At 35.8% G+C, this 22,048-nt stretch overlaps 2 protein-coding genes across 3 annotated transcripts in view; one reads left to right on the top strand and one right to left on the bottom strand.

The window, feature by feature from the left end:
- The window catches only part of Ndufaf5 (NADH:ubiquinone oxidoreductase complex assembly factor 5), a 36,777-nt gene extending 15,207 nt beyond the window's left edge, over positions 1-21,570 (bottom strand). Inside the window, exons 1-7 of one of the 2 annotated variants that reach the window (XM_026397650.2) lie at positions 21,277-21,570; positions 18,767-18,807; positions 16,868-16,931; positions 12,220-12,267; positions 10,804-10,907; positions 6,083-6,122; positions 2,900-3,097 (exon numbers count right to left, since the gene is read on the bottom strand). In XM_026397650.2, coding sequence (XP_026253435.2) covers positions 2,900-3,097; positions 6,083-6,122; positions 10,804-10,907; positions 12,220-12,267; positions 16,868-16,931; positions 18,767-18,807; positions 21,277-21,498 — 717 coding nt within the window. In that variant the 5' untranslated portion in view covers positions 21,499-21,570. Of the gene's footprint in view, positions 1-2,899; positions 3,098-3,636; positions 3,687-6,082; positions 6,123-10,803; positions 10,908-12,219; positions 12,268-16,867; positions 16,932-18,766; positions 18,808-21,276 lie in introns of those variants that run through there. The other variant, XM_077799529.1, reaches the window with a different exon arrangement.
- A 120-nt stretch (positions 21,571-21,690) lies between these two features.
- Positions 21,691-22,048, top strand: part of Esf1 (ESF1 nucleolar pre-rRNA processing protein) — a 74,265-nt gene continuing 73,907 nt past the window's right edge. The window contains exon 1 of the mRNA XM_026397662.2: positions 21,691-21,840. The gene's annotated coding sequence lies outside the window, so the exon portion shown is untranslated. The remainder of the gene's footprint in view (positions 21,841-22,048) is intronic.

Consider the following 22,048-nt stretch of genomic DNA (forward strand, 5'->3'; position numbering starts at 1 on the left):
ATAAATAAAATAAATGGAATACAAGAACACTCACTGTAGTATTGTTTCTACTGGTTAAAAAGTAGAAAACATAAATATTGTTCAGAGGGAAATAATTAAATAAAACCATGGTACATTCATACTAGGAAATAAAATGTAGAAGTTGAATAGGAGGGCAAATATATCTACATTGATTTAGAAAACTCTAAAATATACCAAGAATAAAAAGTACATTTCAGAAAAATTTATATGTATAAGTGCTATATATAGTACTGTAAAGCAGTTCATGGAAAAAAAAAATCTGGAACATTACACACCAAACCGATAATAGTAAGCTACTTCTGGAGCAGTAGTTCTCAAAGAGTGGCTTGGTGAATCCTGGGATCTCCAGAACCCTTTTGGGAGCCTATAAAGTCAAAAAAAATTTAATAATAATATTAAGATATTATTTGCCTTTTTTATTTCTTATTCTATGGAGGTGTAGATTCTTTCAGAAGCTATATGGCATGTAGTGTAGCAAAAATGTAAATGCAGAAGCAGACATGAGAATCTAGCTCTCTTTTATTAAGGTAAACATTACAGAAATTTGTAAAACTGTGAAGTAATGACATTCTTTTTTTTTAAAAAAATTTTCTAGTTATTGATGTACCTTTATTTTTTATTCATTTATATATGGTGCTGAGGAACAAACCCGGTGCCTCACACATGGTAGGCAAGTGCTCTGCCACTGAACTGAGCCACAACCCCAGCTCAACATTCTTAATTTCTTAATTCTTTAATTCTCAATTTTCTTTTTAGAAAATATAGTCCTTTTCCATAAAAAATAGTTTTTTGTATTAACAAGTAATTGGTATATTATTGTTAGTTCTAAATGAATTAATAAATACTAAAACAAACAATTTTAATTTCTAATATGTATTAATAAATACCAAAACAAGCTTAATTTTAATTTCTAATATGTAGTCAAATAAATAAAAATCCTTTAAGGTCTTCAATAATATTAAAGTTTGTAGAGGCGTTCCCACACTAAAGAGAAAGCTGCCTTCAGAAGAAAGCCAAGATTTGGGGGATTAAAGAAAAATGATAGACTTTTACTTTATCTGTATAGTTTAATATAACATACATATATATAAAATATGTGATTAAAAATATATGCAAAAGTACAATGAACCCTCAATGTACACTTGCCTGTGTCAATAATGTTGGCTTTGTTTACAAACTCACACAAAGCATTTTTTTCTGATTTCCAGCTGTTCAATATCTCAGCAAAATTTCTACTGACTCAGGCCATTTAAAAGTTTATAAAAAATCAACACTAGACAGAGCTGGGAAGTCTTGAAGCTTATCTTTAGTTCCTAGCCTAGCCTTCCAGACTATTATTTCTTTCCTTTCCTGGAAGCCTCTTTGTAATATCAGAGACCTGCTAGTTTATACTGCTTGCTTTCTGTCAATACAAGGAAGGATATTACAATCTATTTTTTTGGTTGGTTAATTTTAGGAAATACATTTACACTAAATCATCTCAGATAGCTATTTTAATTTTAAGCCTATCAGCTCTAATTATGCAATGAGAAACTTTTTTCAAGAAATTCCAATTTTTTCTAATCAGGTTTAGAGATTTTCTAAGACTGAACGATTTGAAAAATCACAGTAAAGCTATTCAACTCATTTATGAAAAGAGTAATGAGTTCTTTAGAAAGACTGTGCTATTGGAGGAAGATATAAGGGGCCAATCACTGTTTTTCTAAACGACTCCCTCTTGGAAGCCTATTCCTGGAAAGTGCTAAAAAGTACAAAAATGGGGAAAGAAGAAGGAAGAAGTTAATATTTATTGAGCATTTGTCATGGTCCAGTCATTTTACACCCTTTATCTTATTTAATATTAACAGCCACCTAAGGGGAATTGAACAGGCACTTCACAGAAAAAAAAATATGAATGGTCAACAAATATATATAAAAAAGTTTATCATCTTTAGCTATTAGAGAAATACATTTTCATTTTTAAAGAAATGAATGCCCAAGGAGTGATACTGGACAAATTATATTGTTATATTGCGTGCTTGCAAATATGTAATAATAAATCCCATTATTATGTTCAACTATAAATCATCAAAAAAGAAAGAAAGAAAGAAAAGAGATTAAATAAATGAATGCTCAAAGAAATGAAGAAAATTACCTACATTCCCTCACTGGTAAAAGGGAAGAGTAAGGATTCAAATTACACCCAATCGACACCAATGCTATGTCCCATCACTGTACCATGCTCACTCCTTGTTTCTTCTGCACTGCCTGCCTTTGGGTCCTCTTTCTAAAACCCTTCAGTTGGGCTGGGGATGTGGCTCAAGCAGTAGTGCCCTCGCCTGGCATGTGTGGGGCTCTGGGTTCGATCCTCAGCACCACATAAAAATAAAGATGTTGTGTCCACTGAAAACTAAAAAATAAATATTAAAAAAATAAATTCTCTCTAAAAAAAAATTTAAAAATAAAACTCTTCAGTCCTAATGGAGTAGAACATCCTACCTTCTCTAATTCAATATATAAGTCTAGTCCTGGTTTCTGCAGTTTCTCATTGCTGCCTCATATGGCACTGTTTTAATTAAGAGATGGTGATGCCCTGTAGATACCTTTTATTCTATTATCTGTAATGCTCTAACTCCCATATTATATTTAACTATGGATTTAAAGATTTTGTAAATTAAAAATGCTGTAATTGAAAAATGGAGCAGTATGTTTAGAAAACAGTCTCCTCAATTAACTAGGGTACATTTTTTGGAGTTACTTATTCTGGTAACAAATACTGAAAATTTTACATTCCTGCCTTGTATCAATCAATTTTGTATTTATGCACAATAAGAATTGTCAATAAAAGCTTTCCTTGAACTAAGCAATTAATGGATTACTTGATTCTCTTGATAGTTACCACAGTCAGGGTATTAAAGCCAGCTCTCCCGAGCAGATGTCCTAGGTCATTGACAGCAGTAAAAGGAGAAATGTGTGGAGAAAATCCTCCTTCCCTTTCTGTTTCGGCTAACTGCAATGAACACCGAAGCTCATAGAGCGTGTCACCTCCAAACATTGCACCGACGAAAACTCCATTTGGTTTTAAAACATAATGAATCTGTAATAAATATAAGATAACAAAACTATTTAAAATTGTACATGTAGAAATGTTAAAAGAATAAATACATGATGTCTAAATCAGTATTTTCCCAAATTAACAATAAGATATATAGCATCTAACGTGATCAGAAATTTCAGAAAGTTACTGCTGTATGATGAAGTTATAAAGAGAGATAATACACTCACTAGTAATAGTAAAATCTATTTTGATGCCTCCAGTATTACTTTTATGGATTAGAATTGATTTGTCTTTTGGGGGTATTTTATTAAAAATATTAATCTCTGTAAAAATATGTGCATGTCTTCAAATTTTATAATAGACACACTTTTATAGTCAGAAAAACACTGAAAGAAAAAAAATTAAGTGTGGTAGATTGCAAAAATCACAGTCCTTCCTGTGTCTGTGCCCTCTGAAATGACATTCTGTGATAATACATATGGAGTCTACTTCCTTTTCCCTTCAATTTAGCTGAATGTAGTAGAAGTGACAGTATATTAGTTTCAAATCTAGTTCTAAAATGGCCTTGCATGCCTCACCTTTTCTCTTGGAGCCCTGCCCAGGTCCCACATTGCAAACAAGCCTGAGGTAGCTGGGTAGAGGATAAGAGACATATGAAGTGGAGATCAGCCAGTTGTTTCAGCTGAGGCCATCTTAAACCATATAGTTTCCAATGGCAGATGGTCACAGACACATGAATGAGCCATACCAGGTCCAAAAGAATTTCCTAACTATATCCAGCCCAAATTACCAACCCACAAAATCATGAGCTAAATAAATAATCGTGTTAAGCTACTAAATTGGGATGGTTTATTATGCAGAAAAAGGTAATGAATAGAGAAATCACAATTCACAGCATTAACCCACTAACACATTGGTTTTCTTTAAAACATAATTATTTTCTATCTTTAAAGCAAAAGCAATTTATTATTTAGTTTTTGGTGGACACAATATCTTTATTTTATTTTTATGTGGTGCTGAGGATCGAACCCAGTGCCCCACGCATGCCACATGAGCGCGCTACCACCTGAGCCACATCCCCAGCCCCAAGCAAAAGCAATTTTTAATTGTTAACTTGAGCAAAATACTGGCCAGACTGAACTCTACACATAAATGTTTACCCAGTGATTCTCTTAAGATTATAACTTGTAACTAGATTTGACTGTTTTCAACAACAAAGACAAGGAGGACTTTTTTTAAAATATTTTTTTAATTGTAGATAGACCTTACTTTTTCAAAAAAATTTGTTTATATGTGGTGCTGAGAGTCAAACCCAGTGCCTCCCTCACACATGCTAGGCAAGTGCGCTACTGCTGAGCCACGTCCCCAGCCTGACAAGGAGGAATTTTAATCACACTAAGCTCTTCTAAGCATTATCTTAAGTTTATATTTAATATATCATAAAGTAATTACAAGTAGTAAACAAACAAAAATCTTTTTCTTCTTCCCTTATACCTCTTCAGTATTACTTCTTTCTCTTTGTCTCTTAAATTTTACATACACATACACGATTTATTCCTCAGCTCTTTGCAGCCCCTCTCTACCTTGTAGGTCTTATCATCAACTATGATTTCACAAGGATGACTTTCCAATTTCTATCTTCAGCCTGGACATCTTCCCAGAACTCTAAACTCATCTTGAACTGCCATCGTCATAGATATTTGTCTTAGCAAACTTATCACTGCCACGGCTCCCACTCCATACAAGCAAAATACCTATTCTCAAACCAAATTCCTTTTCTAATTGTCGTATTTTGGTTAATTCCCATTTTCTATTTCCTTTATATAATCATTACCATCACCCTACTTTTGCTAATTACTCCTCCTAATATCCTCATCCAAAACTTTAAGATGATCCAAGCAGCTTGGGAGGCTCAGGCAGGAAGACCACAAGTTTGAAGATAGCCTTAGCAACTTAGCCAGTGCCTAAGAAACTGAGCAAGACCCTGTCTCAAAATAAAACATAAAAAGGGATGGGGATGTGGCTCGGTGGTTAAGTGCGCTGGGTTCAGTCCCTGGTACCAAACAAAAACAAAACATTAAGATGAACTTTTACTCTTTCCTCACTTTGATCTTCAGAGCTAACAAGTCATTAGACTATTTGCAGAATGCTAGAAACTTCTCCCTTCTTTTAACTCTTATCATTGTCACTTAGGTTTAGTTTCCTCAAGTCTGGATCACTGAAACAATCTCCCTGCAGTTTAATCAAATTTCTCCATGAATTGGGTTTCTAAGAAATGATATTATTGTGCAGGGTTATTTAATTCCCACATAAAACAGAACAGCATAACTAGCAAAGAGTATGTGCCCAGCTATAGGATTTATTATCCTGCCCACCAAGCTTTTCAAACATGTCACTTTTCTCCTTAAAGTTCTCCAGTGGCTCTAAATTGCATAAAGAGTAAACTTCAGATTCCTGATCTGGCAACCAAGTTCCTCTTTTATGTGGTCCCAATATACCTCATCTCCCAGCACAAAGTAATCCTCCAACAGCTTTCTTCATTGTTCCTTCACGCTGCTGAGGTTCTTATGCCTCCCCACCTATGCTGATTCTGTCTTCCTGAAATGCCCTCTCAATCCAAATCTCACCTAACCTCTAGTACTCAAGTAATTCCTTTCTAAGAACTTTCCTAGTCAACTCCAAGCAACAGTGATCTCTTTCTCTCCTTTGAATCAATTTTTTTTTTAACTTACTCCTCTTCTTTTCACTGATAAATGTTAGTTGACAAGCATTTCCATAACACTTTCTACATATAAGGCATGGAGAAGATACAACATAAATAAATATATTCAAAATTTGTCTTTATATTTTTTTCAATGTACACATTTACATGCCAAAGAACACCAGCCCACCAGAAACATACCCAGCCCACAGAAGATTGTAGTTGATTTGATTCCATTCTCCAATTGTCACATCATGATGAAAACATCTATAAGTTTCTAGTAGTAAATAACAGAATAGTAGAATCAACGGAAGGTTTCTTACCTGTTCAAGTGCTCTAGGAAGATCATTCACCCAATGCAAACTAAAATGTAGAAACATACTTATTTTAGCTTCATTAGTATAATTATCATTAATATGATAAACCAAAAACATGGTGTTAATTATGAAGTCTGAAATTATATATCAATATTAGCAAATATTAGCAAAACTGTTTTCATACAATCTTTAAATAATAAACATTTCTAGGGCAAATCTTTTTTCTGCCGGTGAATAACTGTACTTAAATAAAAAATCTGATATGATTATCTAACTAGTCTTCATCACTTAATAAGGTAAAAGTAATTTCTATTTGGCATTTCATCCAAATAGTAGTATTCAGAGGCTTTATTTGAAGAAAGAAGCTCATTAATTAAATCAATCAAGATATTTTCTGTTAGTCTAAAAATAAAATTATCAGCAAATAAAATTAAATAAAATAGAATTATCAGCGAATCTAAAACTTTCCCTAGGCAAACAGAATTATTCAAAGCTTAACTCAGTGAGTTTTCTGATAAACATCATCCTACCTTTTCTGCATTTTAAGATTTTATTGTAATTTTTTAGAGCAGTTTTCAATTCATATCAAAACTGAGAGGATAGTACAGAGATTTCCCATATACCCCCATGCTGACACATGCAATCTCCCCCCTTATCAACATCCTTATCAGTATAACACATTTGCTATAACTGACAGATCTACAATGACAAATCATTATCACCCAAAGTCCATAGTTTACAGTAGGATGCACTCTTGGTGTACCCTCTATGGGTTTAGACAAATGTATGATGTTTATCACCATTACCATATTATATAGAATATTTTCACTCCCCGAAAAATCCTGTGCTTTGCCTACTCACCTCTTATACCATAATCCCTAGCAGCCACTGATCTTTTTTACTGTCTCCATAGTTCTTCCTTTTCTGGAATGTCATTTAGGTGGATCACAGAGTATATAGGCTTTTCAGATTAGCTTCTCTCACTTTGTAAAATGTGTTTAACTTTCCTGCATGTTTGGATTAGTACAACCGCTCTGGAAAGCCATATGGTGACTTCTTGAAAAACTAGGAATGGAACCACCATATGACCCAGCTATCCCACTCCTTTGTGTTTATCTTTTATGGGGAAACTGAAAGCAACAGAATTAGTTACTTGCAAATAGCAGGCAAATGAGCTAATAATGAAAATTGGGTTCTGACTCTGTCCAGGGTTCTTTTCATAGATAAAGACTCTGTATGTTTTTCATTTCCTAACAGAATGGGTTTCTAAATTTGCTCAGTAGGTATAAAAAACAAACAAACAAACAAACAACAACACACTCAAGAAAACAGCAAAGATCATCAACTCTCCCAGTTAGCCTGTGACTGAGGGGGTTTTCTAGAACACAGGACTATCAATGCTAAAACTAGCAAAGTCCTGGGCAGACTATGATGGCTGGTCACCACAAAACAGTTATCAAAAGGTTTAAATTGGATGTGACAAGCACAACAAACCTTTGAAAGAAAATCTATTTTTTTGATGGACGTCACACACTTGCCAGAATTTGGAAAATTAAAATATTTGCATGTTACAGTTGATACTTCTTCTGGATTTTTGATGGGCTCCCTTCATGCCGGAGAAAAAACTAAAGATGTTATAGCTCATTGCTTACAAAATTTTGCTACTGTGGGCATTCCAAAACAGTTAAAAACAGATAATGCCCCTGGTTATACGTCTACTTCTTTTAAACAATTTTGTTCATCATTTGGCATTACTCATATAACAGGAATCCCATACAATCCACAGGGACAAGGCATAGTTGAAAGAGCTCATCAAACTATTAAAATGTACTTATTAAAGCAAAAAGACGGAATTGGGAAGGGGTATATATTCCCCAAAGATAAACTTAAAATAACCCTTTTTACTCTAAACTTTTTAAATTTGGATTCATCAGGACTTAGTGCTGCAGAAAGGCATATGTGTCCAAAAAATGTACATAAGCCCAAGGTACTTTGGAAAGATATTCTAACAGGACAATGGAAAGGTCCTGACCCAGTAATTGTCTGGAGTCGGGGGTCTGTTTGTGTGTTTCCACAGGAAGAACAGCAGCCGATTTGGATTCCAGAGAGATTAACCAAGGTCCTGACCCAGTGATTGTCTGGAGTCGGGGGCCTGTTTATATGTTTCCACAGGAAGAACAGCATCCGATTTGGATTCCGGAGAGATTAACTAAAATCCTGACCCAGTGATTGTCTGGAGTCGGGGGTCTGTTTGTGTGTTTCCACAGGGAGAACAGCAGCCAATTTGGATTCCAGAGAGATTAACTAAAGCGAATTCTACAGACCAAAAAGAAGATGATTTGGCTCAAATCAATAATAGCTGATATCCAAAACTCCAATTTGGCTATCCTTACATCTGCGACAGAACCAGGATGCTTTTTTCAATATCTGTTTTATTATTGCCCTTTCCCATATCATGAAGTTCTATTTTGTTTTTTGAGCTCATACAGACCTAGGTTAATGTTTTGCTGATCAGTTCTATTTGTTTTCTTTTTTGACTATTGAGTTTTTAAACATTGCAATGGAGATTTCACCTGTAAAAAGTTATAAGGCCTTTACTATTATGTTATGTGTTGTATGTATTATATTATGTGTGCACACTTGTGTTTTGTGTTATATGTTTGAATGTACATATGTCCATATATCATATATGATTGAGCGCTCATAAAAAAAAAAAAATGGATCCAAAATTTTTTTTTATTCACGTGATTTAAATGGTTTAATTTAAATTGGGTAAATAACTGTTAAGAAGGTTAACAGATCTGTTTGTTTACTTTCACCTATTCTTTTCATTATATTTAATAATTCTTTTCAAAATAATGTAAATTGTTAAGAAAATTGTTTTCTTTTAGTGCCTTCTAGAATGTTACACAATTATTAATATTAACCATTATTGCCAAAATTCCTATCTTCATCCCAGTGCCAGTGAAGATAATGTAAATTGTTAAGAAAATTGTTTTCTTTTAGTGCCTTCTGGAATGTTACACAATGTTTTCTTTAGCCATTATTGCCAGAATTCCTATCTTCATCCCTGTGCCGGTGAAGACAAAGATAAAACTAATCTACAGTTTCTGCAATAGCCATCACTGAACCGCTTACAGAACTTGCCTAAACTATGTGTCACTTGTATGCATTGTAAACTCACTTGTATGCATTGTGAACTATCTGTTGGTGCAGCGACTTGTGGTAGTGTTGGAGTATTGATTTGGTATATCTTCCTCCCTTCTGCTTGTAATGATTGTTCAGCTATTTGGGGGCCAACAGAGGTGAGGCAAAGAACCTCACCCCCCCGCTGGTACCTCTCCACAGGTGTGGCTGTATACTGGACCGGTAGTCAATGACGGGTAAGATCCAATTACAATGGTACCAACCTAAGACAGGAGGCTGACGCCCTGAGGTCAGCTCATCCGAAGACGGGTAAGGACCATATGTAGTATTGGACAACCTAAGGCAGGCACGGTCCCTAAGCCACATGCTTGTTGTTTAAACAGAGAGGGGGAGATGTTGAGAGCCACAGCCAAAGGGGCCCCAGCAAACTTCCAGCTGCCAGCAAACTTCCAGCTGCCGGCTGATGATTGGCTCACAGTGGCCCCAGCAACATCTAGCTGATTGGCTCCTCTGCGGTCATGTTCATTGGGCTGTTTCCCTGCCCTTCAAGCTGCCAGCTGATGATTGGCTCACAGTGGCCCCAGCAACATCTAGCTGATTGGCTCCTCTGCGGTCATGTTCATTGGGCTGTTTCCCTGCCCTTCAGACTACGGAACTGCTCATTGGGGGACTTCTTTGGCTCCGCCCACGCGACCTAGCCAATCGGCCTCAAGAGCAGGAGGATGGGGGGAGGTGGTGGTTGGTGTGTGGAGAGGCTTGTGGAAGCTGGTGGTGGCAGTTGGGCTCTGAGGGTTTTTCCTGAGGAGCTGTTTTGTTTGGCGTTTGTAGTTTTAAAAATAAAGTTTGTTTCTTTTGACAAGTAGCTCCTGAATTGTGCCCAGCCAGACTGCGGCATTTTAAAAACACAGGAGAAATAAGATGCCACTGAAAATATTTTCTTTTCTTTATTGAACTCAGAGTTCTTTGAGGATAGGATCTGGTCTGATTTCATATTTGTATTTTCCCCAAAGCATCTAGATTAGTGTCTCATGTAATCTGTTCAAAAAACATTTATAGTAGTTTTTTTTTTTTATAGTAAGTGTAAAGGTACATGGTAGAGAACACAAAGGAAAAAAAAATAACCTTGTAGATTATCTTTCTATAAGAAAGAGTTAAAGTTTGAGGAAACATCAGTTTTCCCTTATTTGCCAAATGACTATAAGAGTGCTCTAATACTTGAATACTATGGCCAGTATACTCTTTCAAACTCCTGCCCCCATCAATACCAATTCCAGAATACTAAGTTAAATTGGGAAGGAATCCCCTGTATCACAGATAAGTTTTAGCCATTTGTAGAAAGTTGAGGATAAAGAGGAAGCTGAAAAACTAGCTCATATTATCTCTATCAGAAAGCACTGTATCCATAATCCTTTACCAGAGAAATCTTAAATTTATACATTAAACTACCTGGTTTGTAATTTTAAAAATAAGTGATTAAGAATTTACTCCATTATCTATTTTTTCTACCTCATAAGAGTAAAATTATGGCATAAATGATCTATTTGTAACATATTTTTTAAAAGTACAAATGGATTACTAACCTTAAACTGCTTACCACCAGGTCAAATGTATTTTCTCGGAAGGGAAGAAATTCTTCATCAGCTAAAACACTGACAGTAGGAATTTCTGTTTCTAAGGAATTTTTCTAAAGTTTAAGATAAAAACAAAAAACCAAAAACATATTTATATACGCTCAATTGCTAACACAATCATTGTTAAATAAAGTTAATGTTATATTCCCTGGTAGTTTCTCTAGGAAAAAAGTAGCACATAGAAGGTATTAAAAAATATTTATTAAAGGACATTTAAGATCAGCCAGAAAAACTGATGAGTTGATTAGAAAAACATAAACAGGATACCCATCTCGTACCATGTCCCTTGCAAAAAAACAACCTCAGAAAGTAGAGGCTTCCAGTGAAATAATTGCCATAAAGAATATTACATGAAAACATGAGTGAATACGTTCATACTTAGATTTTTTAAAAGTCTAAATATAACTCAAAAGCTAGTCACTATAAGTGAAATGACTAAAATATTTGATGATAAGCTAATTTAAAACTTTTAAAAAGCAATAGACAATGCAAACAAACTGGGGAAAATACTTACAATATACAAGATAAAGGCTTAATATTCCTAAAAAACAAGCTCTTACAATCACCTAAAACAAGTTGTGAAATTCACAAGAAATACCAATAACCAAGAGATACCAACAGCTGTTTGGCTAAACCAGTACTCAAAGAGAGGCACCCCCCCCCCAATTTTTTTGAAAAAAGAGATTTTCAATTTTTGCTTATCAGATTGACTGACAAAACAACTGACCCAGTGTTGAGAAAGAGAAGGAGGAAAACATATTTTCAAATAATATTATCATTCAATCTTTCTAAAGGGCAGCCTGGAGAAGTATTACCAAAAACTTAATATCAATGAATCCATAAATTCCTCTACCAGAAATTCATTCCCAGACAGAAAAATAATTTGAGCACACACGGTTATTTCACATAAAGATATTTACTGCACTGCTAGTTATTGAGAAACTAGAAATATAACTGCTTTTCAATAGCAATTAAGCTAAATAAGCCATAGGATATTCATATATTGAAACACTATGTAGCCATTTAAAAAGATAGTACAGACACAATTATTATTAACAAAAACGACATTCTGTGAAAAATGTAGAATGTTATAATATAGTGCATATAAAATTAGTGGAGGGGGACAGTAATATGTCTGCAAACATACAGACTAAATGTCACCAGATGTTGCCTCTGAGTGGGAGAACTAGGGGTGATTTTTAAAAATTTTTATTTTCTATACTGTTTAATTCTTCTTCATGTGTACCACATTTATGATCAAAGGAAGAGGGAAAAAAAAAAGCTAGCTATTTTCATTTTGAAGGAAATAAAGAACTGAAACTATTACCAGGAGATCAGAAACCAACAGTGTTAAAAGCTACCTACCAAAGCATTTTCTGCAATGTCTGTTTGGAAAAATTTTCCAACAGTTTCCTGCAATGGAAAAATTAAAGCTGATCAGATGATCAAAAACGAGCAAATATATAAATGCAGTAACAAATAAAACAATTGTTGAAAAGATTAATTTTTCAGCTTTATAAGGGTATTTTTCTGCCTAACAACAATATGGTACACAAATGCCTTTAATAACATATTAAAAAACACATTTAAACATAAGCAGCTTACTATATTAAGTACATTTAACTTTATTTAATAAAATAAAGAACACAAGTGCAAATACCTACATCCCTACTTTACTCCACTGTGTTAGGGTTCTGTATTAATTTTTTCATGGTTTAATATGCAAATTTCCATAATCTTGTGCCAGACATCAAGATGAGCTTCCTGCTTATAGTTACTCAAAGAATTTACAAAGGATAGAGGAGCTTACACATAAAGACTTAGTATTAGGGCTTAAAGGGTTTCATTTTCTCCATTTCACCTAACTTCTCTTCCTTTCAAAAGGAAAGGGTACTACACTATATCTGTTCCACATTAAAACTTTCCACACAGCTCTTTTCTCCAGGATCCTGTTCCTTCCATTTTCTCCTCTACCAATCTTCAATCTCTGTCTTCTAGTCTTTTCCTTCACCTTACAACTGGCAGAAGCCACCATTCTTAAAAACAAACAAACAAACAAACTCAATTCTAAGCATCTTCTAGTTATTTGGTTTATAACCCAGACTCTATTACTGAGGTTTTTCTTTATAATTTTTGGGACTCTATCTTCCCTTTCACTGCTCCAGTAAACCTATTTCTGGAGGTAAGTAATGGCCCAAGCACCAACACAGCACTTTGTTGTTGCTGCTCTCAGTCCTGTTTCACTTGACCTCTTTGAAGCCCAACACTGTTAGGCATCTCCTAGAAACTTAAGTGCTTTTTCTTCAGGATCCCCTCCTCTATTAGAAAAGCAGGCCCCTTTCAATTCTTCCACACCTGCTTTTTCCTGCTCATAATGTAGCAATGGTATACTGTACCACAAACCCCTATCATTACCTGATCACTGCTGATTACCTGAGGATAAACAGTGTGCAGATAAATGCTTAAGGACAGACTCTTGAGAAAGAAGAAAAAGAAAAAAAGGCACTCTGATACTGTTTGCTGATTTCCATGTTGTAACTACTCCAACAATGATGGATTTCATTCTAACAATATGGTATTGCTAGATGTAGAGCTGAGATGGACACAACTGACTTTCATGAGCCAGCTCCAGCACAACTCTGTGAGGGGTGAAGAATGAGACCAATCAACTTATCTGTTTCACTTGAAAATCGAACTAAGAGTCTTAGAAAGAAGGGCAGAGGTCCCTGAGTTGGAAGACCATGAAGACCTCAGGGTTCTGATATACACTTAATACCCGACTCTTAGCAGGAAACTTATTTGAAGCATTTGTCAATTTCCATAGTGTAAATACTTCTGCCATGGCTGATTTCCCAATGTCAATGAACAGAGGATTGGGGAAGAGAAAAATGGCTTTTCTGAGCTGGTATGAGCCACCGTTAGCACTCCACTGAGGTAGGGTACTTGTACTGGGGCTACATACACTAATGAACACTAGGGATGGTCTATAGGGGAAAAAAAAAGGATGAAGCTCTGGCCATGTAGCACCCATGTAATCCCAGAAAGCACAAGAACAAAAAGGCCTTCATACTGATATTTCAAAGTCCCTATTCCTTGTGAGGCCTGGCCAGATCCATAAATTACTTTAAGAACTCTGTGCAGGGGCTGGGTTGTGGCTCAGTGGTAGAGCACTTGCCTAGAATGCATGAAGCACTGAGTTCAATCCTCAGCACCACATTAAAATAAATAAATAAATAAATAAGAACTCTGTGCAACAACTGTCATTGCATTTCAAGTGGTTTGGGTGGACTTCTGCTTCTTACATCAAGAGATGGGCTAGGAATATCACTCAGTGATAGAGCACTTGCGTAGAAGCGTGGGGCCCTAGGTTCAATCCCCAGCTCTACTATCCTGCCCCCAACATCTTCCTGAAATACTTATCTTTTTTTTTTTTTTTAAGAATTAAAAAAAAATACTTTCCAGTTGTCACTGGACCTTTATTCATTCATTTATAAGCAGTGCTGACAATAGAACCCAGTGCCTGACACATGCTAGGTAAGTGCTCTATCACTTAACCACAACCTCATCTTTCTTATTATTCCTGGCATCTTTGCTGGCTCTTCCTCATTCTTCCAATTGTGAATGGTTGTTTTCTACATCCTTGCCTCAGAGAGCTTACCTATTTCTATGGCTTTGCTTGTAATCTCTGAAAGAGACATCTAAATAAGTACCATATCCTCTACTTTGCCAGAATTACCTTGTCTCAAATCTTTTGCTATCTTTTTAAGATAGGCATTACTGCTCACATTTTATAGAAACTGAGGTCTAGAAAGACTGGATAACTGCTCTAAGACCACATGAACAGCAAGTAGCAGAGCTGAGATTTCGAAACCCTATCTGCCCAACTTCCAAGTCAGTGCTTTTAACCTCAACACTCCAATTCTAGCCCCCCATTTCCATCTACTTGCCAGATCTCAACAATAATATATTCCTCTGATACTTTAAACTCAACATATTCAAGATAGGAATCATCCCTTGCTCCTTGCTGCATTTCATTCTGATTTTTCCCAATCTCTAAAGTCTTAACTTTAAGATTATCTCACATTTTTTTTCATGCATTTATCATTTAACATATCTTCGTTGTAGGTTATAGGTACTGAGAATTAATAATGAACAAAAATGAACAAATCTAATATGAAAAGACAGACACTAAATAAACAAACATACATCAGGGTTAATAAATGCTATGGAAACAAGTGAGTAGAGTGCACTACTTTAGAAAGTAGTCAGGGAAAGGATCTGTGATGAGGGGTCATTTGAGCAAAGACTTAACAGAAATAAGTAAGTTACACGAGTATCTTGGGGAAGAACATAGAGAACAAGTGCAGCACAAAGCTTTGGCCTGTTACATGATAAATGAAGGTTGCTAAGATTGCTAAAAATAAGATTTCCTCTCATGGAAGGAAATGTCAGGGCCATGTTAAAAAGCCATACCACTGAGGGCTTTATGGACTGGACTCTAGACTATGACTAAATTAGATGAGAAATCAACTGTTCTGAGCAATGGACTAAAAATGACATAACCTACATTTTAAAAGGATTACTTTGCTGTTCGAATAGATTAAGCTTCCAATAAGGAAGCTACTGCAAAAATCTAGGGAATGGAGTTGGGGCTGTGACACATGCTTAGCATGGGTGAAGCCCTGGGTTCGATCCTCAGCACCACGTAAAAATAAATAAATAAATAAAATAAAAGTTAAATTCATTAAAAACAAATATCTAGGCAAGATGTGATGGTAGCTAAGACTGATAAGTAATGGTGAGGGTGGTTAAAAAGTAGTAGGGCTACAGATATACATGGAAATCCAAGTAAGACTCACTAATAGTGAGTCATCAAGTTCTGTTAGGTTTACTAGGTCTCATATATCCCATCTTGTGTATCTGCTGCCTCCGAATAGGTGGCAGGTCTTTATCTCCCATACCTGTACCACCTTTAACACAGCCTCCTAATTGATCTATTTCTTTATCCTCTCCCTTCTTTTTCTTCCTGCATGTCATCCTCAAATTAATCTTCTTTAAACATTACTGTATCACATCCCATAGCATTTTAACTTCCCTTCTGCTCTGCTCTGACTTCTAATGATATGAAATTCTTTAAAATAACATGTCAGGTTCTGTGCCTCTGAAAAGCCAAGATCCCTGCGAATTTTTTCCTTTCCTTTAACTCCTGCCACATTTGAATGACTGTACTGATTCTATGGCATGTACTATTATCAATAACAGTGTTTTAGAAGCCTCATAAACACCCCCTCCCATCCCACACTGGCCCAAGTGTGTGTTTTTATTTACAAAGAAAATTTTACATAGAATTCCTACCTTAACCTTTGTGTCCAGCACAATGTCCTATACATAGCAGCTAAAACAATAAATGAATGTCTTTATGCTTTGAATTAGAAATACAAAATAAAATGGCATGAATATTAATAGTCTCTTTATATTAAGATACAAAGAAAGATTTTTAACTGATGACATTAACATTTTTCTACGTAAAAAACTTAGCTTAGTCATATTTTTCTATAAAAAATGTCAATCTAATTTTTCTAAACAGTGCCAGGGATTGAACTCAGGGACTCATGCATTCTAGGAAGGTGTTCTACCACTGATCTATGCCTCCAGCACCCGATTTTTATTGTGAATTTACACAATGTTTGAACAAACTAAGAACAAAGAGAAATATATATATAGGCTTTTCAAAAAATATATATAATAAGTAGAAACACTGGATAAAATGAATTAGCAATTCTGATATAAACAAAATTTAAATCTTAATATGATTCAAGTGAATTGATTGGCCAATTCTTTTTTTAAATATTTTTTAGTTGTTGATGGACCTTTATTTTATTTGCTTATTTATATATGGTGCTAGGAATTGAACCCATTGCCTCACCCATATGAGGCAAGAACTCTATCACTGAGCTACAACACCAAGCCCTAGCCAATTCATTTGTAAAAGTAAATAGTTGAATAAATATACCTTATTCAAATGCTGTGCTATGTAACCTCTTCCACAACCAACATCCAAAGCAAGGGTGAAATCTCTAAAATATAAGACACAGGAGTTATGTTTTATAATACAGTCCATAAAATAATTAAGAACCAATTTTTTCTTCAGTAGAAACATTTTATTGAAGGCAATTCTTAGAAAATTATATGGTCTGTCTTTTCTGCCTTGCCTTGCAACTATATCCACCAGAGAGGATACTATATAGAGAAAGTCTATCTAATCCAGTCATTCACTCACAGGACCTCATGAAGAACCAGTTTTACCACAAGGTGGCTCCATGATGTGAATTAAAAGAACAGATTTAATGACAGTGTTTTAATTTAACAATACATCCAGATAAAGAATGAAGAGATTAAATGTAAATTAACAATGAAATACTATTGACTTAGTAATTATCCCATTTCTCAAATTTGTTGAGTATTAATATGCTAAATTAAATAAAAACATTTAATAATAGGTAACTTTTGCTAAAAATTTATCAGGCTCAAAGTATTAAAAGTTCTAGGTGTCCTAAGTTAAGTAGGTCAACATGGGTACTTTTAACTAATAAGGAGCAATCAACATTTTAATTCGGTCAGTTTGAATCTTAAGGCAAAAGCAGTATCCTTCATACCATGTTGTCCCCTTTAAAAAACATCATATCATACTATATCAGTATAGACATCTAATTATAAGCCATATGTTTAAGATAATTTATGACAAAAAGTTAAAACTTTATCTACTAGTAACATTTCTTCCCTAAAAAACTAGAAGAGTCCCTGTTCAATTTTTCTTAAAAATATATGTCAAAATTATAGAACACCAGTAGTTAAAGAACCTGTGGTGACAGTCAGTCATTTTCTGTATTTTTAACCTAATGTTCTATATCTTGATTATGAACATAGGCAATGTGGTATAGTTACATACACAGGTTTTAGAATTAGAAAGACAAAAGTTCAGATTTTGTGTCTGCAATTTACTAGCCCTGTCACCACTGATTTAACTTTGCTATATTTCACTTTCTTCATCTAAAAATGAAAACATTACAACTTTCCATCAGAGTTGGTGTGTCACATGAAATAGTGCATTTAAAATATTAGGACAGTACAAACATTCAACAAAAATTAGCTAAATTAGTTATATTACTGATTATATAAACTTATTAAGAGAGTCTCAGATCCCACAAATAAAGACATTTAAGAGTTAAGTTTTTAAAAGTCAACAGAAGATCAATATTGAGAATATAAACTACTCTTTGTAAAAATAAAATATTAATGCAAGGATAGTTAGAAAAGTATATTTAACAATTTAATTCCAAATACTTATGTTTAAGACTTGCTATTAGGCATAATCACAGGTCTCTTGATAGACTTAACTGAGCTTTGTTCAGCCATGACATAAGTTTGTAAATTCAAATGGATGTAGAAAACTTAATGTTTCCTTTATTATACCACAAATGACCTATAATCCAGTAAAAATGATTACAGTAGTTTTTTGTTTTGTTTTTCTTTTGGCTCTTTAAAATAATGGAACTAAAGAAATAAATGAAATGGGGGACCTATTTGAAACAATGAAGCATTTTTTTAACCTTAAAAATTAATTCATCCCAAGGCACTTACTTTGCAAAAATATATCTAAAATACAGTTGGAATTTGTGATTTTATAAAATTCCCTTTTTTATAGACAAATATAATAAATTCACCCAACCTTGGTTTACTTTAATGGATGGCTTTTAACCAAAAGTGCCTGTAGTCCCAGCTATTCAGAAGGCTAAGGCAGGAGGATCATTTGAGCCTAGGAGTTTGAAGCCAGCTTGGATAATACAGTGAGACCCAAATCAAAGGTAAAATAAATTAAAGTTGATTATATTTTAAAATAACCATCATTTACCTGGATATGTCATATATACGGTCTGCAATCCGATTTCCAACCTGAAAAATTACAAGAAGCAATGAAGTACATATGTCAAGTAGGTTAAACAGAGAAGTAACATTCTTTCCCCAGTATTCCACAATCAATAGGTTACTTATGTTTTAGCATAATGATAAGTAATTCCCTTTATCCTTTTCCTATTTTAACAAGAAAATTTCAAATCCTGAATAGGAACACAAAATATTCCAAGAAACAGGCAAATTATTCTTTGGAAGTTAATTTAATGAAATCGAGATGAAACTTTCTTAAGAATGTGTGTGTATGTGTGTTTACAGTTTTACATTCCATAAGATCACAAAAATGCCGGGCTGGGGCTGTAGCTCAGTGGTAAAGTGCTTGCCTCACATGTATGAGGCACTGGGTTTGATCCTCAGTACCACATAAAAATAAATAAAGATATTGTGTGTTCATCTACAAATAAATAAATATTTAAAAAAAAAATCACAAAAATGAAAAGTAACAGGACACAAAAGGCAAATTAATGCCCAGATATATTAGCATGAGTACATGTAAAAGTGAAAAAATTAGTTAGCTAAGATTTATTACAGAAAAGAGTAGATACAATGAAAACTAACAAATCTTATGGAACTCTTAAATGAGTTAATAATTTTTTGGGAGATATTTGCAAATTAGAAAAAGTCAAAACTGGGGCTGGGGTTGTGGCTCAGCGGTAGAGCGCTTGCCTGGCATGTGCGAGGCCCTGGGTTCGATCCTCAGCACCACATAAAAATAAATAAAGGAAAAGTCAAATCTGAATGAACCCGCCCCCCTTCCTCATTCCAATTTAAAACAGGTCATTTTACTGGGCTACCTTCATCTGGCAGGAATAAAGATGTAGGGGTCTAATATTCCCTACATTTTACTCCCTCATAAACATCCCAGAGTTGCAATATGTGCTTTGTTAACAGGAAGAGTGGCAAAGAAGGAGGTATAGCACAAGTCTTTTCCCAGAGGAATTCACTTTGTAGATCATTCCTAATATCAGTGCATTTGTTTATTATAAAATAACTCTCATATCTCATTTATTATAAATCTGCACACTGACAAGGCTTCAAAATGTAATCCAGGTGCTTTTCTTGGAAGGAAATAGGGATTAGGAACACACATCTTCAAGTACATTAAGTACATGCCACCATGAACTCTTCAGGAGGAAACCAGTAACTGGTAAAATCAGTATAGTGTTGCACTGTTCCTTACAAATTGAGAGAGATGAAATTTATTGACAGTTGACTTTTCTCTCTAATAAACTCTATCAATCTCTAAGCATTGTCTCATGTAAGGCTTCCTAAAAAGTGACACACTGTCAATCACCTGATCAAGCCAGTGACTACACAGAGTTGTGTTCAAAGTAGGGGCCTGATTAACGTGTGGTGCATTAGCTTCAAAAAGCTCACTGAACTTGACTCCAATTTTGCTCTACCCCTGAAGGAATATATTCTGATCCCTGAGTTCAGTGCCGTTTCAGTATAAACTCTCAGTCCACAGACTTCCTAGGCAGCAAGGGAAAGAGGTCCCTCAGACTAGAACAGACAAATCAGGAGATCTAAACTTAATTTTCCTAAAATATAAATAAGATCACATTACTCCACTGCTTAAAACCACTTACGGGCCTTACTCTCCTCTAGGGCAGTGCTACAAAAAAATCATGAGTACCAAGCAAGTAATGTAAAAATTTTTAGTGGCCATGTTAAAAAAGTAACAAGAAATAAGAGAAATTAATATATTTTATTTAACCCAATATGTTAAAAAAATCATACTAACGTACTCAACAAAAAAAATTGAGATAATTTATGTCCTTTTTTTGTATTCGGCCATTGAAATCAGGTGTTTATTTTACACTTATAAAACATCTCAATTGGACTAGCTGCATTTCCAAGTCTTAGTAGCCACCAATGGCCAGGAGTTTACCATACTGGATGGAACAAAAAGAGATTAAAATCCAAAGTCCCTAATAACGTGGGCCACCCTGACCTCTTTTTCCCATTACCTCCGCCACTGGAACTTCATTGAAAGCTTCTATAAGGTCCTTTCGGACTCAGGGGCTTCACACTAGTCTTTCCTTTTACCTCTGAGGCTCATCCCACCTTACCCCACTCCCCAGGCCCATCGCTGCAGGGGCAAGTAGTTTGCCTGAGCAGCCGGGCCAGAACAACGCAAGCGCTCTACCACTTGTTTCCCTCACCTTACTTCTTTAACTGAAATTACAATTCTTGTTGTCTACGCCTGCCTGTCTCGCCTTTTCCCCTTAAAATGAAACCATGGAGGTAACTCAAGCAACATTTTGCTGAATGAATGAATGAAAAAGCACGTTAAAAAAAATATCCAAGTCCAGCCTTTCTTTGGTGACAGTAGAGGCCGGGAAGAACACGCTGCGGGTCAAGGTCACATGACTAGATCCAGTCGATCCAGGCCCGGATCCGAACATCACAGGCTACGGACTGCCGGCCCGCGGTGTCCCCCAAACCTACCTCCTCTCTCAGGTAGTCAAACTTCATTGGCTCGGGCTGCTGGGCCGCCCAGTTCTTCTGTTTTCTCTTCAAATTCCGGTCAAAGATATTCAGGGCTCCGGGCGAGGTATTACCAACGGGAAACACACCGGAAGCGACTTCTCTGCCGCCAAGGTTCGCTGCTAGGACCCGTGCCGCCAGAGGCCGTCGCCACAGGCGCCAGAGCCTAGCCTGTCTCAGCATCTTCAGCTGCGACGCAACTGGCCAGCGTGTTTGTCTTGCGCCTGCGCCCGCGCATAGAATGCTAAACGGAAAGAGGCGAATGTAGAAGTAGTTTGGCCCAGTTCGCGTGCCGTTACGGCGGAGCGTCACGCGGAGGATTGTGGGTCCCATGTGAGGCTTGTGGAGAGTTACAACAAGGTGAGTAGGAATGGACTTGAGAAGAAGGGCTGTGGAGCGGCTGCACCAGTCTCTGACAGGATCCCCTTCGGATTTGTGAGGGGAGCTCCGCTTCTTCCTTCTCCGTCCTCGCTGTTGAGGCCTTCTCAGTCCTCTTCAAGGCTGCTTCTTTGGAACCTCAGTCCAGTAGGTTCCGCCTGAGGATTGGGAGATGGGAGGAGGCGTTGGTTCTGGGTCCAGTCTGGTATACCTGCGTTAGAGGGTGGGGTGGACTATCTGGATGAGGGCACGCATCCAGAGGTGCGATCAAGTCGATTTCCGGTCTCTGAATATTTGATGTTTGTAGTGTGCTTTATTACATTACCTCTACTAGTTGGATGAGACGGTACCAACT

The sequence above is a fragment of the Urocitellus parryii genome, chromosome 6 (genome assembly GCF_045843805.1).
Source record: "Urocitellus parryii isolate mUroPar1 chromosome 6, mUroPar1.hap1, whole genome shotgun sequence".
Taxonomy (NCBI): domain Eukaryota; kingdom Metazoa; phylum Chordata; class Mammalia; order Rodentia; family Sciuridae; genus Urocitellus; species Urocitellus parryii.